Source organism: Dendropsophus ebraccatus, chromosome 3, assembly GCF_027789765.1.
Source record: "Dendropsophus ebraccatus isolate aDenEbr1 chromosome 3, aDenEbr1.pat, whole genome shotgun sequence".
NCBI classification, from domain to species: domain Eukaryota; kingdom Metazoa; phylum Chordata; class Amphibia; order Anura; family Hylidae; genus Dendropsophus; species Dendropsophus ebraccatus.
Genome location: NC_091456.1, coordinates 162,633,537 through 162,655,175, shown reverse-complemented (window position 1 = coordinate 162,655,175; position 21,639 = coordinate 162,633,537). Strand labels below are relative to the sequence as shown.

Genomic DNA, 21,639 nt, shown 5'->3' with positions numbered 1-21,639 from the left:
ACCCCCAGTCAGGATTTTTCCTATTCATCAGCTGTCTGAACACTGCACAGGTGCCTTAATGATTCAGCTCATGTGCAGCGCTCACACAGGTGATAAATAGGAGAAATTGTTCTATGGGCGTTTATGATGGTGAGGAGGGTGGGAAGGAGGGACGGCGGGGTCTCCTAGGGCATGGGTACTCTAGGCCACAGCAATTTGACACAGGGCTGCAGGTTTAAAAGTTTTTTTTTAGGACAATAACTGCATAACCTGCCGAACGGACCCCAGAACAGGATCTTGGAATAAAAGCAGCTATCCAAAGGTACAAGCGGTTTGGGGAGGTCAGATTGTGGATACAGAGTCGCTTTAAGGCTGATTTAAAGAGAAAAAAATTTTTTAAAACTACACATGTATATATTATAAAACTACTTAAGTACTTGTTATAACAAACCCTACAGATTTACTAAAAAGAAAAAAAAAAAAGTCACAGTGCCTCTTTAAGTAAAGTCAGAGTTTGCATTTTTCTGAGACCCGGCTAGTGCAACATTACATATCCAATATATAGGTTATTCTGCATCCTAATGTTACATAGAATGTGATGTGCTCCCAAGATGAAAAACAAACATATACGTCCCATCTGTTCTCAGCATAGAGGCAGTCATGAGGTCCTCACTTCAGCAACATCTGCAGACACTGATCTCAGCAGCTACTTGTATGAATTATGGAAGATAAGGGATTAGAAAATAAAGCACTGATCATATTCAGAGAACTGCCACATTAATAATATTCAGAGAACTGCAGACTGGAATTTTCAAAAATGTTCTATTTTGTGAATACAGCTCAGAGGTAAGATGGCTGCCTCTATAACTGTACATAAACTAAAACATTTAAAAAAAAAAAAATCTACAATCAGAAAATAAAAACTGATAAAAAGTAAATATGAATCAGTATATGGTTTGTATTAGTGCAGGGATGGGGAACCTTCGGCCCTCCAGCTGTTGCAAAACTACAATTCCCATCATGCCACAGCTGGAGGGCCGAAGCTTCCCCATCCCTGTATTAGTGGAAAAATAGATTTTTTTTTTTTTAATAATGCACATTAGATGGGTGGGGGCAATTACTTATCCAACACGACAGGCGTCACACAATAGCATGGTAACACGTCTAGTGATCTGCGCCCAAAATGTAAAATAAAATAAGATACTGATACATTTCTAGTCTATGATTGCGAAGCCCAAACCAACAATGGCTTCCCAGTGGAGTGTACCGCATGTACCGTGTTGTGATGATGGGCGTCTCTCCTAAAATAGATTTCCTTTGTAAGCATTCACATTCCAATATGCGGGGAATCTTAATGTTCTCCTCTTCTCTCCTGGAGCCCGCTGTTTATTTATTCAGTAAAATCACGAGGCACGGATCTGATAAAAATCCTGTTTTTCTATCCCAGGGAGTATGTTTTTGTTTTTATTTTCAGTAAAATCGGAGAAGTTTGGAGCGGCCTTAGGAATGTTATATAAAGCAGTCATCGAAACTGTCCACAATACAATGGACTCCACGTTAGAACACAGTGTTGTATCTTTTTCACACTGGTTCCTATATTGGCTGCCTATTCACTACCCTAATTTCAGGAAGGTATCCCCCTAGCCAGAGAATGGGGGATAATTTGTGGACCTGTTTGGGTCTGACTGCTGGGACCCCCAAACCTCATAAGAATGCAGGAAAATTGTGCAGCCGAATAGAACCTTTCATTTTCTATGTGGCATCCAGACCGTGGCAAATGCTGAGCTTGGCAATGTCTGGTGGGCTCTCAAAGAATGAATGGAGCACAGGTGCACTGACACTGTGTATTCTAGATCAGCAATGGATTCAGTGGTCGAAATCCCCACAATCCCCTGGTTATCCCCATCTTGTGGATACGGGACGAGTTTCTGAAATAACAATGTCCCATTATCTGTTTTTAAAGAGAAACCATCATCAGGTTAGATGAAGTCCAATGGGGGGGGGGGGATAACTGGCTGAGCAGGCAGGGGAACAGGTCAGATAGGTGCACTGGGGGCAGTAGTACCGCCCCAAAAAATTAGGCTATGTTTATGAATAACACTGAACAGTAAAACCAGATAAATCCATGTACAATTGTGGCACTGTTTTTCTTTTTTTTTATTATTTTATAAGGGTACAAACACACACAGCAGATACGCAGCAGATACGCAGCAGATTTGATACTGTGTTCAGTTATTTAGATCTAATCTGCTGCGTATCTGCTGCATATCTGCTGCGTATCGCAGCAGTAAATACGCAGCGTATATGCCTTGTGTGTTTGTACCCTAAAAGTATTTTTAATCCTAGGTATCACCTTTAAGTATGTAATATTCTGTATCATCAAGGGAACTTCAGTATAGAAATCCAGGCCATTGTCTACATTGTCTAAATGTCAAAGCCATTTTCAAGCTATAGGAATACCTTGTATCAGATGTCATTTAGCAAAGTGCTCAGAGACAGGGGGGGAAAACGGGTAGACGTCCGTCCACTTAGCGGTAACAGTGAAAACGGCTCAACAAAATGAAATAAAAAAATAAAAAGGTCATAAACTAAGCAATGGCCTATTTAGAGAGAAAGTGATGTAAATAGAATTATTGGCCTATAAAACCTACTCATATACAAGTAGTGTGTGTAGACATGGGCACAATGACTGAAGAAAGCAGATTACCAGATACATCAGTACTAGACAGCCTGGGTTTTATATGATTATCTGACTATAAAAGATATCTGATAACCCAACAAACATCATTTAAAAAGAATTCTACTATATATGTTTATATATGTTTTTTGTGTATATCAGAAAAGAACAAATGTCCCAAGAGCCATAGGTAACACCTATGTTACAGGAGAGGGGATGACTAGCTACTGGTGGGGGATCTGACTGCTGGGACCCCTACCGATCATAAGAACAAGGTTAAATCCCCCCCCCCCAGTGTGAGGTTCCCATACATCTTATACTTTGGCCTTCAGTATAAGGTGTATTGGGCTCTCCCGACCAGCCACTGGCAGATGATGTTGGTGGAGATAGGGATTGGGCGTGATAAAAAAAAAAAAAAATCACTGCCAGAGCAATTTGTTCTGAGAGAGATAAGCCGTAGAAAGCCTCCCCTCAGGTTGGAAGGAAGAGATAAACGACAGCTGAATAATCGTTCCTCCTCCAGATATTGAAGGTGTATGGGGACCTTAAAGGGAACTTATCACCAAGCCAATGTTATCTATTCTATCACCATCATGTTATAGAGCAGGAAGAACTGAGCAGATTGATATATATCTTTGTGGAAAAAGATTCACTATAACTTGTAATCTGCTGATTGAAATCCCTGAAATCCCTCATTCTGTGGTAAGGAGTCCAGTGGGCGGTGTCACTCAATGGACTGGACCCTTTAGCTTGAAAACATTTAAAATGAACAAATTACAAGTGATACTGAATTTTTTCCCATAAAGATATATATTAATCCACTCAGCTCCTCCTACTCTATAAGACGATGCCAAAAGCTTAGGTAGTATTTTCATGGTGACCGGTTCCCTTTAAGTGCCAGCTTCTACCAGAACTATGAGCCATCAACAACATGGAATTAGACATTACTCAGAGTTCTCACCTTTTCTTAGGCCACATTCACATTATGGTTATATCTTGAGAAAAAGAAGGCTAACAAATACCTCAGCGTACCAGTGGTGTGCACAATAATGTTACAAGACCGACCGCAGTCTTCCACACATTTGAGTCATGTAGAATAAAAGGTACATGTACAAGAAACAGACCAACCATAGTCACTAGTCTATTAGTCCACTACAAAATTGCCCCTGCAGATATAAATATGTAATTATATGGCCCAGAGCGCTGTGTCCAACCATATAAGTAATCACTATAAGTGTTACAAAGTATATTTTGGAGTAATATAAGTAAGTCTTACCTATGTAGGCATGTGGGCAGTCTTCGGCTTCTAACCAGTCATGGCTGGCGGGAAAAGGCGTTGTTAATCATGGAGGCGTGATCAACAAAGAGGTTTCACGTTAGTGCTACTAGTTAGTAGCTGAGAACCACCCTGTATGCCTACATAGGTAAGATTTACAAAGTACATTTTCGAGCCATATAAATAACGCTTATAACGATTATTTAGATGGCGGCAAACAGTGTTTAGGGCAATATAATGATGTATTTATAGCTGAGGGGGCAATAGTGCAGTGATTGGTTCTCTTTAAAGCTACAGAATGTGTCAATAAATCTTTGCCAGCAACATATTTCAAAAATATGATGTGAAAAGAGCCTTAGTGGGACAGTGTCAAAGTGGTTGCCTTAAAGTGACAATACCTTCTTAGGGGTATATTCGACAACTTGAGCCAGTCTATCTGAACACTGATCTCCATAATCGGCATTCGCTTACAAAGCGCTGACACTGCTCGGTCTGTCGCGTGACAACAGACTCCCTAGGGCTGCATCCAACTTCTTCAGCTACCAGTGATCAAACAGTGAATGATCGGACTCGAGCATGCACAAGTTGCGTTCATCTCTAGCAATTACTAACAACAACCGTGTACTTGAAACAAGTAAAAAAAAAATGTAAGATCATGTTTGTGTTAGAAAATCTGGATTTTGTTTTCTAAGGATAACCTGAGATGATGTATACATGTGTGGCCAGTGTCCGAGCCTTCAGTAATTCAATGCTTGTTTGAGAGAAGACAGAGTAGCGCTGCTCCTCACACATGGCGGCATTGGTTGCTATAGCTTCAAACTCTGGAATTCAATAAGAAAACGACGGACCAAAATGAAAAGTAAAGAAATTCTCAATACACAGGAAGTAAAATCCCCGTCCGTCTCAAAGCTATTGTTTCCAATCCAAAAGACATAATTATGTAAGTATATAACGGTATCATATACTGTATCAATTTACAGGTTTTACAAGTGACATTATACAGCGAGTCTTATACAGGATGCTAGAGTAAATAAGTGGCCGGATCAGTGCTATAAGGGCAGAGAAGTGCTCCAAATGGCCTTAAAAACTGAACATACCTTCATCAGCGTCCGTGCGCAGTAGGGAGCTGTCAGCAGGTTAGATTTGTGTAACCTGTTGATCATTCCCCTTTAAGGGCGCCATATCCTGTCATACAACTACCATGTGCTGCCATATATACAGAGAGATTCCTCCCTTTAAAGGAGAAGTGTGGTGAAAATTTTTATGAAAGTATTGTATTGCCCCCCCCCCCCCAAAGGTTATACAAATCACCAATATACACTTATTACGGGAAATGCACATAAAGTGCTTTTTTCCCTGCACTTACTACTGCATCAAGGCTTCACTTCCTGGATAAAATGGTGATGTCACTTCCTGGATAACATGGTGATGTCACGACCCGACTGCCAGAGCTGTGCGGGCTGTGGCTGCTGGAGAGGATGATGGCAGGGGGACACTGAGGGACACAGGGCACTGAAGGGACACTGAGCATCCCTCTGCCATCATCCTCTCCAGCAGCCACAGCCCGCACAGCTCTGGCAGTCGGGTTGTGACATCATCATGTTATCCAGGAAGTGAAGCCTTGATACAGTAGAAAGTGCAGGGGGAAAAAAAGCACTTTATGTGCATTTCCCGTAATAAGTGTATATTGGTGATTTGTATAACTTTTTTTTGGGGGGGGGGGGGGCAATACAATACCTTAATAAAACTTTTTGCCGGACTTCTCCTTTAACAAATATTCAAGGACTATTTACTAGACAACCAACATACAGTACTTTAAAAGGAGTACACTTTTAAATATATTTTTTACAATAAAGTTATTTTATGCTGGAATATAACCTTCATTGAGTGGCAGCAGTAAGAGGCAAATGTGGCCCCTCTGCTGCCACCAATGTTTGTGTCTGGAACTGCAGTCCCCCCCACCCCCAACCCCCCTCCCCTCGTGTTAAAAAGAAGCATAATCTACCTGTGAGTGACGGGATTCTTCTACTACTATAGCACAGTATGGCAGCCTCTTGCTATGACCACTCACTCTTTTAGTGGTTCTAGCTTAACTTTATATAGTGTATAAGATATACCTGACGAAACTAAAATAGCTCTTAAAGTAGAAGACACTACATTATAAATCAGGACAGCCGCATAAAACAAGAACACGTGCAACGAGACCACAACTCGTAAAATAAGAACAAACCAAGACAGAATGAAGTGACAAATGTTACATAAGAAGCCGAGCACTGGAAATGCTTCTATATAACAGTTCAAAGTCCTAGTCATATAACTTCATGGGTTTGCTGAAAACTTGTTCTGTCCTCCAATATACTTACTTTCGATATCAAAACTTTTTACTGGTCAGAGTGATCAGCCATGTGCTTATTTCCCAGCTTTGTGTCTGTGACCTAGACAGACCCCAGAGCATGCAACATTTTGTTTGGTGGTGGCTATTTAAGTTGGATGCAGTCCTAGGGAGTCCTGGAAAACATGGCTACAGCCCTAGGGCTGCATCTAACTTCAGCAGCCTCTGGTTGGGACTAACCAGAGTGTGCTTGAAGTTTGCTTAACTCTACAGCTGGTACCTTTTGGTTTTACCATTGGCTGGGCACTGAAAAAGCTAAATTAGTTTACAAACTTAGTTTTCCTAATGGAGTTACCTTGACATATGAAGGTCCAACGTCACAAGAGCAAGGCAGTGAGAACTATAAAAGTAATGGTGTCACGGTCCTTACTGGCAGCCAACCCCTTTGGTACAAAGTGATGAGATTCTATGCAGGGCCCCCTATATGCGAAGGAACTGCACAGTTATCAGGAGTGGGAAATGGCGCAAAGGGGAAGAAAACGTTACGTCTATTCATCCGTGTGGTAGCACGGACAACTATAAAGATGGGAAGCACTTCAAGCTTTACTTCATTTACTTCTATATAGAGCAAAGGACATACACGTACACAATCTGGGAATGTAGAAAATCATCATTACAACCTTAAAGTGACTCTGTACCCACAATCTGACCCCCCCCCCCCCCCCAAACCGCTTGTACCTTCGGATACCTGCTTTCAATCCAAGATCTGTCCTGGGTCTGTTCGGCAGGTGATGCAGTAATTGTCCTAAAAAAATACTTTTAAACTTGCAGCCTGTGCCAAACGGAAGTATCCGTGCCCTAACTTTGCACAACCTCTCTGTCCCTCCTCCCCACCCTCTTCATTATTAGGAATTCTCCAAGCAGATTGCCTCCTATTCATCAGCTGTGTGAGCCCGGCACATGGGCTGGATCGTTAAGGCACCTGTGCAATGTTCAGCATGGGGAAAATGTTTCAGTGGCATTCCTAATGATGAAGAGGGTGGGGAGGAGGGATGGAGGGGTGGTGCAAAGTTAGGGCACAGATACGTGCAAGTTTAAAAGTATTTTCTTAGGACAATAACTGCATCACCTGCCGAACGGACTGCAGGACAGATCTTGGATTAAAAGCAGCTATCTGAAGGTACAAGTGGTTTGGGGGGGGGGGGGGGGGAGGTAAAATTGTGGGTACAGAGTCGCTTTAAGGCCCTATTACACCAAAAGATGTCTGACAGATTTTTTCAGCCAAAGCCAGGAATGGTTTTGAAAACGGGATAAAGTCTCAGTCTTATCTTTACGACCTGTTCTGTTTATACTTCGTTCCTGGCTTTGGCTGACAAAATCTGTAAGACATCTTTTGGTTTAATAGGGCCCTTAGGGCCCTACTACACCAACAGATTATCTGACTGATTTTTTTTTAAGCCAAAGCCAGGCATGGATTTGAAAAGAGGAGAAATCTCAGTCTTTCCTTTATTACCTGTTCTCTGTTTATAGTCCATTCCTGGCTTAGGCTCAAAAAAAAAAAATTGTCAGATAATCTAAGGGCCCTTAGTTGCATTGGCATCAGGTTTGTAGCTCTTCACAACAATCTTATCTATGTAGCTCTAGGCATCAGTTCAGTCTGCCATGTGTACACAGTGACGGGTGGGAGTTATTACACGGCCATTAGCTTAAGAGAGCACGAGGGAGAATCCACCATGATTGTAGACACACAGACTTGCAGGACCTGTGTTCGGCCCACTGACATAGACATAGGGGCTCCATGGAAGGGGATATGGCTGGCTAAATGTTCGCAAGCAATGTCAAGTCTTCACTTTAGCTGGAGGTACCTTGAACCCCAACAAAACACTAGCCCCCATGCACTAGAAGACTTATGGCCCATAACAATATAGATCAGATCAGGTTGGCTCCTTGTAGGATTTATGTAGTCAATGATGTTCCTTTCCTAAAGCTAGCCTGTCCTTGGTCCTTAAACTATAATGGCCACAGTACTAATCCATCTAAGAGTAGTGTTAAGCAGAAAGGACGAACTGTACGGGTTTGGCAATGAACTGTATCCATGTTTTCGAGGACCCCCCCTAGGGTGGCATCCAACCTTTGTCGCCGTGGGGAGTCATATGCTGAGCGTTCGGGTTCAGAAAGTGTTGCCTCTCCGCTCAACACTATCTATGAGCCATGGATGAGGCCAAGTCACGTGACTGAAATGCGATTCCTACAAAGAGAGGTAATCCGGTCATGTAGTTGAGCCCTTAGGCTACCTTCACACGTTTAAGAAATCTCTTTTGCAGGTTGTTAGAAAAATCTGCAGAGAAATGGACCTTAGTGCAGCTTTGTCGATTTATGTTGTGGATCTGCAAAATATGAAAATGTCACTGTCGTATTTTTTATTATTTTATTGACATATGTGCCTCCTGTGGCAGGTCCAGAATAAAGCTGCTCAATCTGGTGCAGACTTACTTGCATTGATGCTGCAGATTTTAGGCATTAAATCCGCAGTGTATAAAGCCTATTATAAAGTATCCATACTCAAATGACTGGGGCAGGTGACTAGTGCACCATCTGTAATGGCTACTGGTTTCCCACATAAGCAGCTAACATTCTTGCAAAAAGTTGCATCTTCCTGGGAAAACGTGTTTGACAACTTGCCCGACTGTCATTACTTCTTTGACAGGGGCCGCACCTAAAGGACGAAATGGAAAGTCTGCCTAGTTATTCAGGCCACATTCACATAGAGCAGTTAGTTCCTGCGGTTTTCTTAGATTTAAAGATAATAAATCCCCAGTGGCAAAATAGTCAAGATTGTGGTGTAGCGACTAAAAAAGAAAAGAAAAAAAAAAAACAGTAGCTGGGAATTAGCAGATAAACCACAACAATATATTTTATTTGTGATTAATTGACTTCCCTATTAAAACAGGTTGTCTGGGCACATACATAAATTTATACATGGCTTGGGGTGGTGTAAAAATACAGAAGTGTATCCTAGATTACAAGTATTTAAAACCCCGTCACGTCTTAGGCCCGCGTCAGACACCCGGAAGCAACCGGGAACCGGAGCGTCGTGATGCGGGACCCGCCGTGATGCGGGACCCGCCGCTGGAATCGGGAAGTGGAGTGGTCCCAGCAAAAAAGTGCTCCACCCCCCCCCCCGCTGGAGTACCCCTTTAAGCACTTCCAGTCAGCTTCCTATACAGAGATCACTAGGTCTTGGTAGTAGGTCATTGTGATCTGGGACTGTCCAAAGCCAACACTATAAATAGGCTAGGCTCACATTTCTACCAGGGCTCCGTCATACAGTCTGTTAGAACAGAGATGGATGGTCCATTAAATAACAAACATTAAAGGGGTGGATAGGGAAAAAGTAGGAAATTGTGAGGATACGACCCCTTAAGTCCCAGCAATCTCCGTATCGGACCCCACTGGCTCTGGTATGAATAGAGCCACGGGTCGGCATGTTACCCACGTCTCTATTCATTCCTATGGAGCGACGAAAAGAGACGAGTGTGCCGGAAGAAAGCTGTACTCAGCTCTTTCCGTCGTTCCATAGTAATGAATAGAGCTGCAGGTCACATGCCGACCCAGGGCTCTATTCATACCAGAACCGGTGGGGTCCGATACGGAGATCGCCGGTGGGTTAAGGGGTCGTATCCTTGCGATTTCCCAGAATACTCTTAACTAATACACACAGATCCAATTAAAGGGGTTATCCAGCGCTATAGAAACATGGCCACTTTCTTCCAGAGACAGCCCCACACTTGTCTCCAGCTTGGGTGGGGTTTTGCTGCTCAGTTCCATTGAAGTGAATGGAGCTTAATTGCAAACCGGACCTGAACTGGAGACAAGAGTTGAGTTGTCTCTGAAAGAAAGTGGCCATGTTTTTGTAGCACTGGATAACCCCTTGAGGGTACAAACACACACGGCTTATACGCTGCGTATTTACTGCTGCGATACGCAGCAGATTAGATCTAAATAACTGAACACAGTATCAAATCTGCTGCGTATCTGCTGTGTGTGTTTGTACCCTTAATATTTCAATAGGGTCTGTCGGGTCTCTGTCTGGTGTCCGTTTATTTTGCAGGATTTGAGCAGACAAATTAAATGACTACAAGTACAACAAACCGAATTTCCAACAGAGCTTCCCAAATGGAGCCATGGTGTAAAGGACTATTAAGGTGAACAGTACAGTGCTGGAGAACCACAGTTTTTGGAAGGAAGCAGCCATGTTTTGTAATTCCTCCTAGGACTTGACAGATAAAGACAAGTGAAGGACAATTTTTAAGGAGATGGCTTCATCAATGCGGCAATCCCAAAGATTTACGATCCTGGGTGTTCACTCAACTCAAGAACCTCATGTTACAAAGTTGGACAAACTAGTTTGACCAACTTTTTTGCAACCTAAAATGAACCTTACATGCAGAAGAGAAAAGACACTATTACTTCACACACTGATAATTATTCCTTATGAGAAAAGCTATATAAACGGAGAAGATACCTGATACAGTGTGGCCGTACACCACTACATACACTGCAACCTGTACATAGGAGGTACAATGCTGGACACTACATCATACAGGCTAGATAGAAGAGCTGACAATCTTATGGGCAGAGAGTGGTGACATGGAATCATTCAACGCATTGGGTTTGCTTCACAGGCTACATTCACACGTTCAGTATATGATGTCTGCAATCTCCGTCCGTGAGCAGCAACGCATGTTTATTTTTTTGCAGACCAGCAATAAGGGTATGTTCACACTGAGTAATTCAGGCAGAATCCCGTCTGCCTGAGTGTGCCATAGACTGTCTATGAGAGAGCTCGCACGCCTCCGCTCCTGTCGCTCTCCGCTCAAACAAGTGACATAATTCCAGAATTCCGCCTTAATTACTCAGTGTGAACATAACCTAAAGGGGAAGGTGATAGTTAAAACAAGTGTAGCATCAGCACATTGGTCTTAAGTTTTGCACATGGACAGAACGGTGACGGGGCTTGCCTGCCCCCAGTGCGAGGAAACTCCCGCCCCTCTATGATGTGGCTCCATTAGAATAAATAGAGCCGCATCATAGAGGGGCAGGGGTTACCTTAACTGGGCGAGGTTTCCTCCAGTGCTTCACCCCCTGCTGGTGCCTGGATATAGAATGGCACCGTAAATAAGGAGGATTGCGAACGCTTCATCTGCAAACATTATGGACATTTTTATAGACTTCCATGGGACAATTATGTTCCATACTAAAGCTTGTGAGTTATTTTTTGTGGCTGCAAATTTTGTAGATCGCAGATGCGTAAATACACGGACAGTGTGAACAGCCCAATTGAAATGAATGGGACATAAATTTGTCCAAAATTGCTATGAAATGCGTGATCGTAGCCTATCCGGCCGATTATCGTTCCGTGTAATAGACACAATGATCAGCCGATGATCGTTGTCATCGGCTGATCATTGATATAGGCTTGGACCTATAATTGTCGGCCACCGGCAGTGCGCGACTGGCGGCTGCCGATTAGCAAAGTAAATACATTACCTATCCATGGTCCAGGGCTCCTCTTGTGGTCTGCTTCTCCCCGGGTCCCGCACGCTGCAGCTTCAGAGCGTCCTGTCTTAGGCTAGGTTCACACTGCGTTTTCAGCATCTGTTTAACGCATCAGTTTTTTGAAAAAAACGGATTGCAAAAAACGGATTCATTTGTGTGCATCCGTTTTTCCATTGACTTCCATTATAAAAAAAACGGATCCGTTTTTTTGGGGGGACCAAAACGGACCAATAAACATGGCTGACCCTATTTTTCTGGACGTTAAAAAAAACGGATCGGTTAAACGGATGCTGAAAACGCAGTGTGAACCTAGCCTTAGCTGACAGGCCGCTCGGCCAATCAAAGGCCGGGACCGCCGCGGCCAGTGGTTGGCTGAGCGGCCTGTCAGTTAATGCCCCTATTCCACGGGTCGTCAGAGAAGCAAACGAGCGCTCTCAGTGCTCGTTCGCTCCTCGTTCCCCGATCGCTGCCGCCACTATTCAACGCGGCAGCAGCGAGCGGGTGAGTGCGGGAGGGGCGGCGGGGAGCTGCGGGGGGGCTGCCAGGGTGATCGCTGATCGTCTGGGCAGCCCATAGGATATAGCAGCGTCTGTTGCCGACGCTCCTATTCAATGTTAAAAAACAAGCGACTGCAACGATCAGCCGACATGAACGATGTCGGCTGATCGTTGCACTCTATTCCACGGAACGATTATCGTTCGTAGCGGCAGATATCGGCCGATAATCGTTCCGTGGAATAGGGCCTTAAGACAGGACACTCTGAAGCTGCAGCGCGTGGGACCCGGGGAGAAGAAGCGGACCACAAGTGGAGCCCTGGACCATGGATAGGTAATGTATTCCAGTTTAGCAAGGGCATCAGTAACGATGTCCCTGCAGCCCTTGTTAAACGATTATCGGGCCGTGTAATAGGCCCAGTAAACGAGCGCCGATCTAGCAGATCGGCGCTCGTTTACAGTTAATATCAAGTTATGACACTTCCTGTTTTTTCATGGAACAGATCATATGAAAAGACTCATAGGATTCAATGGCCCTTAAAATCGTCCGTGGTCGCGGATCCGCATCATGGACAATTTCTCAAGACGTGTGAATAAGCCCTTAACTTCTGCTGTCCAGGCATGATGGGAATTGTAGTTTTGCCATAGCTGGAGGGCCGAAGGTTCCCCAGACCTACACTGATACATTGTAGCAAAGAAATGCTGATGAAGGGAGATTTATCAAAATTAGCCCTTGGTTTACTCGTAATATAATGTATTTTTTTACCCTAAAGGTGGAAATGCAGACATCTTTCCATTACAGGTTTCCTCTGCTGCTTTGATTCCTCGAAGGACAAAAAAAATCCCATGGGGGGAGATAATTCACATTGACTAAAAGAAATAACGTCTTTGTCACCCATAGCAACCAATCACAGCTCAGCTTTCATTTTAACAGAGCAGTTTTAAGAGCTGTGGGGGTTGGGGTTGCTATGGGGGAGAAAGATGGTTTTGTTACCTCTCCCCAATAAAGACTATAACCAAAATGGATCACACAATGCAGCATCACCACCTGTTGCAAAACTACCACTCCCATGATGCCCTGACCACCAAAGGTGCATCACGGGAGTTGTCGTTTTGCAACGGCTTGAAAGAAACAAGTTGGGGGGCCCCAATATAATGAATAAACTTTATGGGGCAGATTTATCAAACATGGTGTAAAGTGAAACTGGCTAGGTTGCCCCTAGCAACCAATCAGATTCCACCTTTCATTTTCCAAAGAGTCTGTGAGGAATGAAAGGTGGAATCTGATTGGTTGCTAGGGGCGACTGAGCCAGTTTCACTTTACACCATGTTTGATAAATCCCCCCCCCCCCCCATGTGCATAACCCGACATGACGGTTATATTTACATGACAATCTTAGGCGACAAAATGTAACACCAACCTAGACTCTACGCAACAGAATAGATTATAAAAGCACAAACAACCATTGCATTGTATATAGCCATTCCCTACAGTACTGACGGAGGAGAGACTTCTTAAAGGGGTACTCCAGACATATCAATTTGATGCCTCTAAACCAGGCTTTGGCTTTACAGCTGTTGCAAAACTACAATACCCATCATGCCTGGACAGCCTTCGGCTGTCCAGGCATGATGGGTATTGTAGTTTTGCAATAGCTGGAGGGCAAAAAGGTTCCCCATCCCTGGTCTAAACACATCCAGAACCACAAGAAAAAGGGGGTCACATATACCAAACCCCCACAAAGCACAGGTATACCCAGTATACAACAGTAAGAAAACCAGTAACACCTCTATTATAGTGATATATTATATATTATAGTGACAACTGCTTGTTGTCAGTGAATGAAGATAATCTGCATTATATAAGTGTTTAGCACACTATATCAGCGGACCCTAACCTGTGGCAAAACTACAACCTCCAATATTGTCTGACAGGCTCCAGCTGACGCGGGGTAATGGGAGTTGTAGTGAGGAGGCACAGAATACGGATCAGCTATATAATGATCAGCAGAATATCTTGTATATACAGTAATGGTACAGGAAATTCTGAGGATTAGACCTCATCCTGACAACCGCAGCCTCCAACTACTGAGGGTTTGTCACAATGGTTCAGTTCAGATAACAAGGAGAGTGATATGATACATGGAGATCATTGCCTGGACTGTAGCAAACCCTCAGCTAGGAAGAATAATGGTGGTTTTACACAGAGTGATAATTCGCCCAATCGCACGATTAACGATTTTGAGTGAACGATGTTTTTTTTTATAACGATCAGCGTTTAGACGGAACAATACATCGTACGGAAAAATCGTTATGCGATCGTTTAAGCCTCTCTCACACATAGGTGAAATCATTGAAAGACTGTTTACACGGAACGATCTGCAATTTTTTTGCGAACGATCAACGACGATTTGAGAACTTGTTGAAAGATCAAAATGAACGATTTCTTGCTCGTCGTTTGATCGTTCGCTGCGTATACACGTACGTTTATTGTTCAAATTCGATCGTTATCGTGCAAATTCAAACGATAAATCGCTCCGTGTAAAACCACCATAAGGTCTCTATACGGTGTAAAGAGTGTTCTTCTTCACTGACAGCAAACTGAGGTCTTGAAAACAGAAGCAGTAATATATATAGCGGATGTGAAACTACTATTTCCATTCACTGACAACAAAACTACAACTCCAAAGACTGTCAGGGCAGGCTGGGAGTTGTAGTCACACAACAGATGACGAGCCCCACTGGTTTAGACTAGACACAACTACATAAGACTTGTACATGGCTACAGACAACTATGTTACTTATTTCTACCTTGCATACTTGCTGTCAGTGAATGGAAATATTCCTATTTCCATTCCAAGGCTAAGACCTCCTCCTGACTATAACTGCTGCCGACAACTGAGGGTTTGTTACAATGGTTTAGTGCAGATAATAGCCATCAGGTTAGAGCCCCAGGGTAGGATAGCTATATAATGTAATATTATATAATATATCCAGGTCAGAGAGAATTGCCTAGGCTAGCAAGGATTAGGCTGTCAGCTTCTGGATAGAAACAATGTTCCTATTCACCGACAACAAACAGAGATCTTGCAAATACAATACAATAAAGATGTATACAAAACACGATCACAGATGCTATCCATGCTTGCTGGGAGTTGTAGTCCCACAACAAATGATAAGGCCCGGCTTGCAGACTATATACAGATCCATAAGGCTCAAAGCGCAGCGTGCATCGCAACACAACTCCTGCTCCTTGCTGTCAGTGAATGGAAATTTTCCTATTTACATCCCAAGGCTACAAAAAAAATAAATAAAATCCTCCTACTAGATGTACTTTACACAGCTGGGAGTTTGTCACAACGGATCGGCGCAGATAACAGGCAGCCAGCACGGTGGAGCTCTAGGGTAGGGTGGTAGCATAATATAATATAATGGATAGAGATTATAGATGATCACCTATAGCAGATGGTGACAACCTCTCAGCTGGGAAGGATTAGGTCTCCGCAAGCTTTCAGGGATGTAAACAATGTTCCTATTCACTGACAGCAAACAGAGAGGAATTACAGCACAATCTATATATGATACTATGAAGCTGCAGATCCTTCTATCCCATAGAGATGAAGGTTTATTTCCATAGAAGCCTCTTCTAGGTGCCCACATGGCATCTAGCACTGGCAGTACACATGGCATCTAGCACTGGCAGGGGCAGTACACATGGCATCTAGCACTGGCAGGGGCAGTACACATGGCATCTAGCACTGGCAGGGGCAGTACACATGGCATCTAGCACTGGCAGGGGCAGTACACATGGCATCTAGCACTGGCAGGGGCAGTACACATGGCATCTAGCACTGGCAGGGGCAGTACACATGGCATCTAGCACTGGCAGGGGCAGTACACATGGCATCTAGCACTGGCTGGGGCAGTACACATGGCATCTAGCACTGGCAGGGGCAGTACACATGGCATCTAGCACTGGCTGGGGCAGTACACATGGCATCTAGCACTGGCTGGGGCAGTACACATGGCATCTAGCACTGGCAGGGGCAGTACACATGGCATCTAGCACTGGCAGGGGCAGTACACATGGCATCTAGCACTGGCAGGGGCAGTACACATGGCATCTAGCACTGGCAGTACACATGGCATCTAGCACTGGCAGTACACATGGCATCTAGCACTGGCAGTACACATGGCATCTAGCACTGGCAGTACACATGGCATCTAGCACTGGCAGGGGCAGTATACATGGCATCTAGCACTGGCAGTACACATGGCATCTAGCACTGGCAGGGGCAGTACACATGGCATCTAGCACTGGCAGGGGCAGTACACATGGCATCTAGCACTGGCAGGGGCAGTACACATGGCATCTAGCACTGGCAGTACACATGGCATCTAGCACTGGCAGTACACATGGCATCTAGCACTGGCAGTACACATGGCATCTAGCACTGGCAGTACACATGGCATCTAGCACTGGCAGTACACATGGCATCTAGCACTGGCAGTACACATGGCATCTAGCACTGGCAGTACACATGGCATCTAGCACTGGCAGGGGCAGTATACATGGCATCTAGCACTGGCAGGGGCAGTACACATGGCATCTAGCACTGGCAGGGGCAGTACACATGGCATCTAGCACTGGCAGGGGCAGTACACATGGCATCTAGCACTGGCAGGGGCAGTACACATGGCAGCAGGACACTGGGCACAGGACAGGCACTGGCTAATGGCACATTGCATGGTCAGGGAGATGTCAGGAATGATTGCAGAAGGCCATGGCAGCCAGCAGGCAGCCACCAGTGACAGCTAAGGTATCAGCTGCCCTGCAAGGCGCCAGCCACCTGTGACCCAGGCACTGCCCTCATTAGGCAGCATTAGCAGTGCCATTGGCTGGTCAATGAGGCAGGATGCAGGGCAGTGAAGCATGCTTTATGGGGCTGCATTCTCCAGCCAGCAGCCAGGGAGCCGTCTGCAGGCATCTGGGCGCAGGGAAGTGGCCTGGGCACGGGAAGGGGGCACATACCATGTAATCCATGGACTCATGCAGTGGTAGCGATGGAGGAGGACTGCTCTCCGCTGGGACTCCGGCCACTGCCGCTCAGTAATACAGCCCTGGGAAGTTGCCGCTGTCCCCTCTCTCCTCTTCCTTCTCCTCCCACCTCCCTCCTGTATACGCCTGGCAGCCAGCACTGCTCATGGAGGAAGCGGGCAGCCCCGGCCACGCCCATCACCACAAAAGGGAAAACACGCCACGCCCTCCGCGTTCACTAAACCCACAAGACACGCCCCGTTCTCTTTAGATCCGCCCTGTTTTACGACCGTGCCGTCCCCTCTCCTGGGACAAACGCTCGTCATCCGTCACATGACTGCTCACGTGGCCTGCTTAACCCTTTGTCGAGCGACAACTCAATAACAACAGAAATGCCTGCTGTGTTTAACCCTGTCCCTGCCAGATTATGCTTTCCAAGTTCTTAAAGGGGGCTTTCCATTTTTTTTTTAAATTTATTTATTTATTTTTAAGAGATGGTAGAGAAACCTGTACAGAAGAGGACACATGCTGGGAGATGATAGTAAATGCGCCATATACCTGTTCTCATTGGGAAATAAAGCAGCGCCCTGATTGGTTGCTGTGGATGATTTTTTTTTCTTACGTCCATCTTTGATTCTTACATAGTTACATAGTTAATACGGTTGAAAAAAGACACATGTCCATCAAGTTCAACCAAGGAGGGGATGAATACAGGGAAGGGGGAGGGGTGATAGGTTCTATACATATGCATTTATATTATTTTGCTCTAAGAACTTGTCTAGCCCTGTTTTGAAGCCCTCTACTGTTGTTGCTGTGACCAGATCCTGGGGTAGACTGTTCCACAGATTCACAGTTCTCATGGTAAAGAAGGTTTGTCGCCTCCGGAGATTGAACCTTTTTTTCTCCAGGCGGAGGCAGTGGCCTCTTGTCCTTTGAGGGGGTTTTACCTGGAACATCTTTTCCCCATATCTCTTGTAGGGGCCATTTATATATTTAAATAAGTTAATAATATCTCCCCTTAAACGTCTCTTCTCCAGACTAAACAAATGTAATTCTTTTAATCTCTCCTCATAACTAAGATGCTCCATTCTCCTTATTAGTTTAGTTGCCCGTCTTTGTACCCTCTCCAGCTCTAGAACATCCTTTTTATAAACCGGGTTCCAAAACTGGACGGCATACTCCAGATGAGGCCGCACCAAAGCTTTATAAAGCGGTAATATTATATCCCTGTCCCGACAGTCCATGCCTGTTTTAATGCATGACAATATCCTGCTGGCCTTCGAAGCAGCTGACTGACATTGTGTGCTATTCTGTAGTCTATTATCTACAAGTACACCCAGATCCTTCTCCATCAGTGACTCTCCCAGTGTAACTCCCCCCAGGACATATGATGCATGCGGGTTATTAGTACCCAGGTGCATAACTTTACATTTATCCACATTGAACCTCATTTGCCAAGTGGACGCCCAAACACTCAGAGTGTCTAAGTCATCCTGTAACATCTGCACATCTTCCATAGACTGTACTGTACTACAAAGCTTGGTGTCATCTGCAAAGATAGAAACATTGCTGTTAATTCCATTCTCAATATCATTAATAAACAAGTTAAACAGAAGAGGGCCCAGTACTGACCCTTGGGGTACACCACTTATTACCGGGGACCATTCGGAGTAGGAATCATTGACCACCACTCTCTGGGTACGATTATTAAGCCAGTTTTCAATCCAGTTACACATTAAATTTTCCAAACCAATAGACTTTAACTTACCCATCAGACGTCCATGAGGAACTGTGTCAAACGCTTTTGCAAAATCCAGGTACACTATATCCACAGCCGCGCCGCCATCCAGGCTTCTACTTACCTCTTCATAGAAACATATTAGGTTGGTTTGACAGCTTCTGTCCTTAGTAAAACCATGCTGGTTATCACTTATAATTCTATTAGCTACTACATACTCCTGGATGTAGTCCCTTATAAGCCCCTCAAATAGTTTCCCCACAATGGACGTTAAGCTTACGGGTCTATAGTTACCTGGGGAAGTTCGAGAGCCCTTTTTGAAGATCGGCATTACATTTGCCTTACGCCAGTCCCTCGGCACAATACCAGTAAGCAAAGAATCACGGAATATTTCATACAAGGGTAGTGAAATTACAGAACTGAGTTCCCTAAGAATTCTGTTATTTTTGATGATAACTTTAACCTTCTTGTCATGGCAACTGTTTTTGCTTCCTTTTTTATCTTTTGCAGCCCGTTTTAGGGATCTATTTTTACTAGAGATGACTATATCCATGTTTTCCAGACAACCTTAGGGCTTTATCCAAGTTCAGCAGCCCCCGCTAATCAAATGCCGAACGTTCGGGTTCAGATGGACTCGAACCCGAACCCGGTTCGCTCATCTCTAATTTTTAAATGTTAAATTTTAATGTGTGTGTAATGTATGTTTTTGTGTAAACTAAAAAAAAAAATATATTTTTGTTTTAACCTTTTTTTTATAATGTAAGGCTGGATTCACACTGTTTTTTGCAGTCCGTTTAACATATCTGTTAGGGTGCGTTCACACTACGGAATTCGTGCAGATTCCATTTTGTGAAAGGGCCCTTATGTGGTTAAAAAACGGATGCAATTGTGTGCAATCCGCTTGGATAACTTATTCCATTGACTTACATTATTAAAGGGGTAGTGCACAAAAAAAAAAATTCTTTCAAATAAACTGCTGCCATGAAGTGCCAGAGATTTGTAATTTACTTCTATTAAAAAATCTCAAGCCTTCCAGTACTTATCAGCTGCTGTGTGTCCAGCAGGAAGTGGTGTTTTCTTTCCTGTCTGACACAGTGCTCTCTGTTGCCTCATCTGTCCATGTCAGGAACTGTCCAGAGAAGAAGCAAATCCCCATAGAAAACCTCTCCTGCTTTCCAGACTGGAAATAATACCACTTCCTGCTGGGCATACACCAGCTGATAAGTACTGGAAGGCTTGAGATTTTTTAATAGAAGTAAATTACAAATCTCTGGCACTTCATGGCAGCAGTTGATTTGAAAGAAAAATTTTTTGGGTGCACTACCCCTTTAAACAAAACAGATGCCTTTTTTTTTCTTTTTTTCAGCATACACAAAAACATGGTTGACCCTGTTTTTGTGTACCATAAACATAACCATTTACAAGTGTATATGTTAAACTGACTGCAGAAATGCAGTGTGAACCCAGCCTATGTAAATATAAAATGGATCCTGACAGATGGTATACTGTATAACTGCATCCGTTTTTGCATGCATTGTTTTCCATAAAACGGCCGTGTTAGACAGCAAAAAAGCAGCGTGGCCCTAGCCTGTCCGCAGTGTTATTGGTGACGTTGGGGAAGATGGGTACTTTTGATAACCTTAAGTCTATGTTCACGTGACTTTTTTTTTACTTTTTTTTTTATATTAAAATTACGTCTGTTATATCAGGTTTTGGCGTCCTTCATTACAAAGGTACATTATTCTAGTTCAGGGCCTTTTTGGGTGTGGTTCTTCTTTGAAGGTCTATTGAATTTACGATCCTTATAACGCTTTTATCCTGTGGTCTATGGGGCTGTATGAGGTGACATTTCTTGCGCCACGATCTGTATTTCTATCAGTACTTTGAGTATATGTGACTTTTTGATGGTTTTTTTATGACATTTTATTACATTTATTACATTACATTACATTTGTTCTGCATAGATCAATGAGATCTGTGATGCATTGCTCTGGCCTGCTGGAGCCTAGAACAATGGATCACGAGCCAGGATCAGTGCCATTATGGCACAGGGCCCTGGCCTGGCAACATGCGGGGAGGGAGGGGGGGCCATCCCACCACTAGACCACCACGGATGGGGGACACAGGCTATTTAAATACAGCTGTCAGTTTTGACAGCTGCATTCAAATTGCTAATAGTGTGGCGGTTCAGAGCTTGGTCACAGCGTGACCCCCTCAGAACTACCCTACCGGACCCAGGATATACAGGTACACCCTGGGTCATCAAGGGGTTAAAGCAGGGATGTCAAACTCAGACCCTCCAGCTGTTGCAAAACTACAATTGCCATCATGCCTGGACAGCCAAAGCTTTAGCATGATGGAAATTGTAGTTTTATAACAGCTGGAGGGCCTAAGTTTGACACCAGGGGGTTAAAGGGATAAAAACAAAAATGCAGTTATTCTTCCCCGCCTGGAGAGCAGCAGAAGTTTTCTATGAGGATTTGCTACTGCTCTGGACAGTTCCTGACATGGACAGAGGTGGCAGCAGAGAGCACTGTGTCAGATTG

General features: G+C 44.1%; 1 protein-coding gene across 1 annotated transcript in view; it reads right to left on the bottom strand.

The window, feature by feature from the left end:
• Positions 1 to 17,519, bottom strand: part of ARL15 (ARF like GTPase 15) — a 199,925-nt gene extending 182,406 nt beyond the window's left edge. The window contains exon 1 of the mRNA XM_069964724.1: positions 17,350 to 17,519. Coding sequence (XP_069820825.1) covers positions 17,350 to 17,361 — 12 coding nt within the window. The 5' untranslated portion in view covers positions 17,362 to 17,519. The remainder of the gene's footprint in view (positions 1 to 17,349) is intronic.
• Positions 17,520 to 21,639: the final 4,120 nt, after the last annotated feature.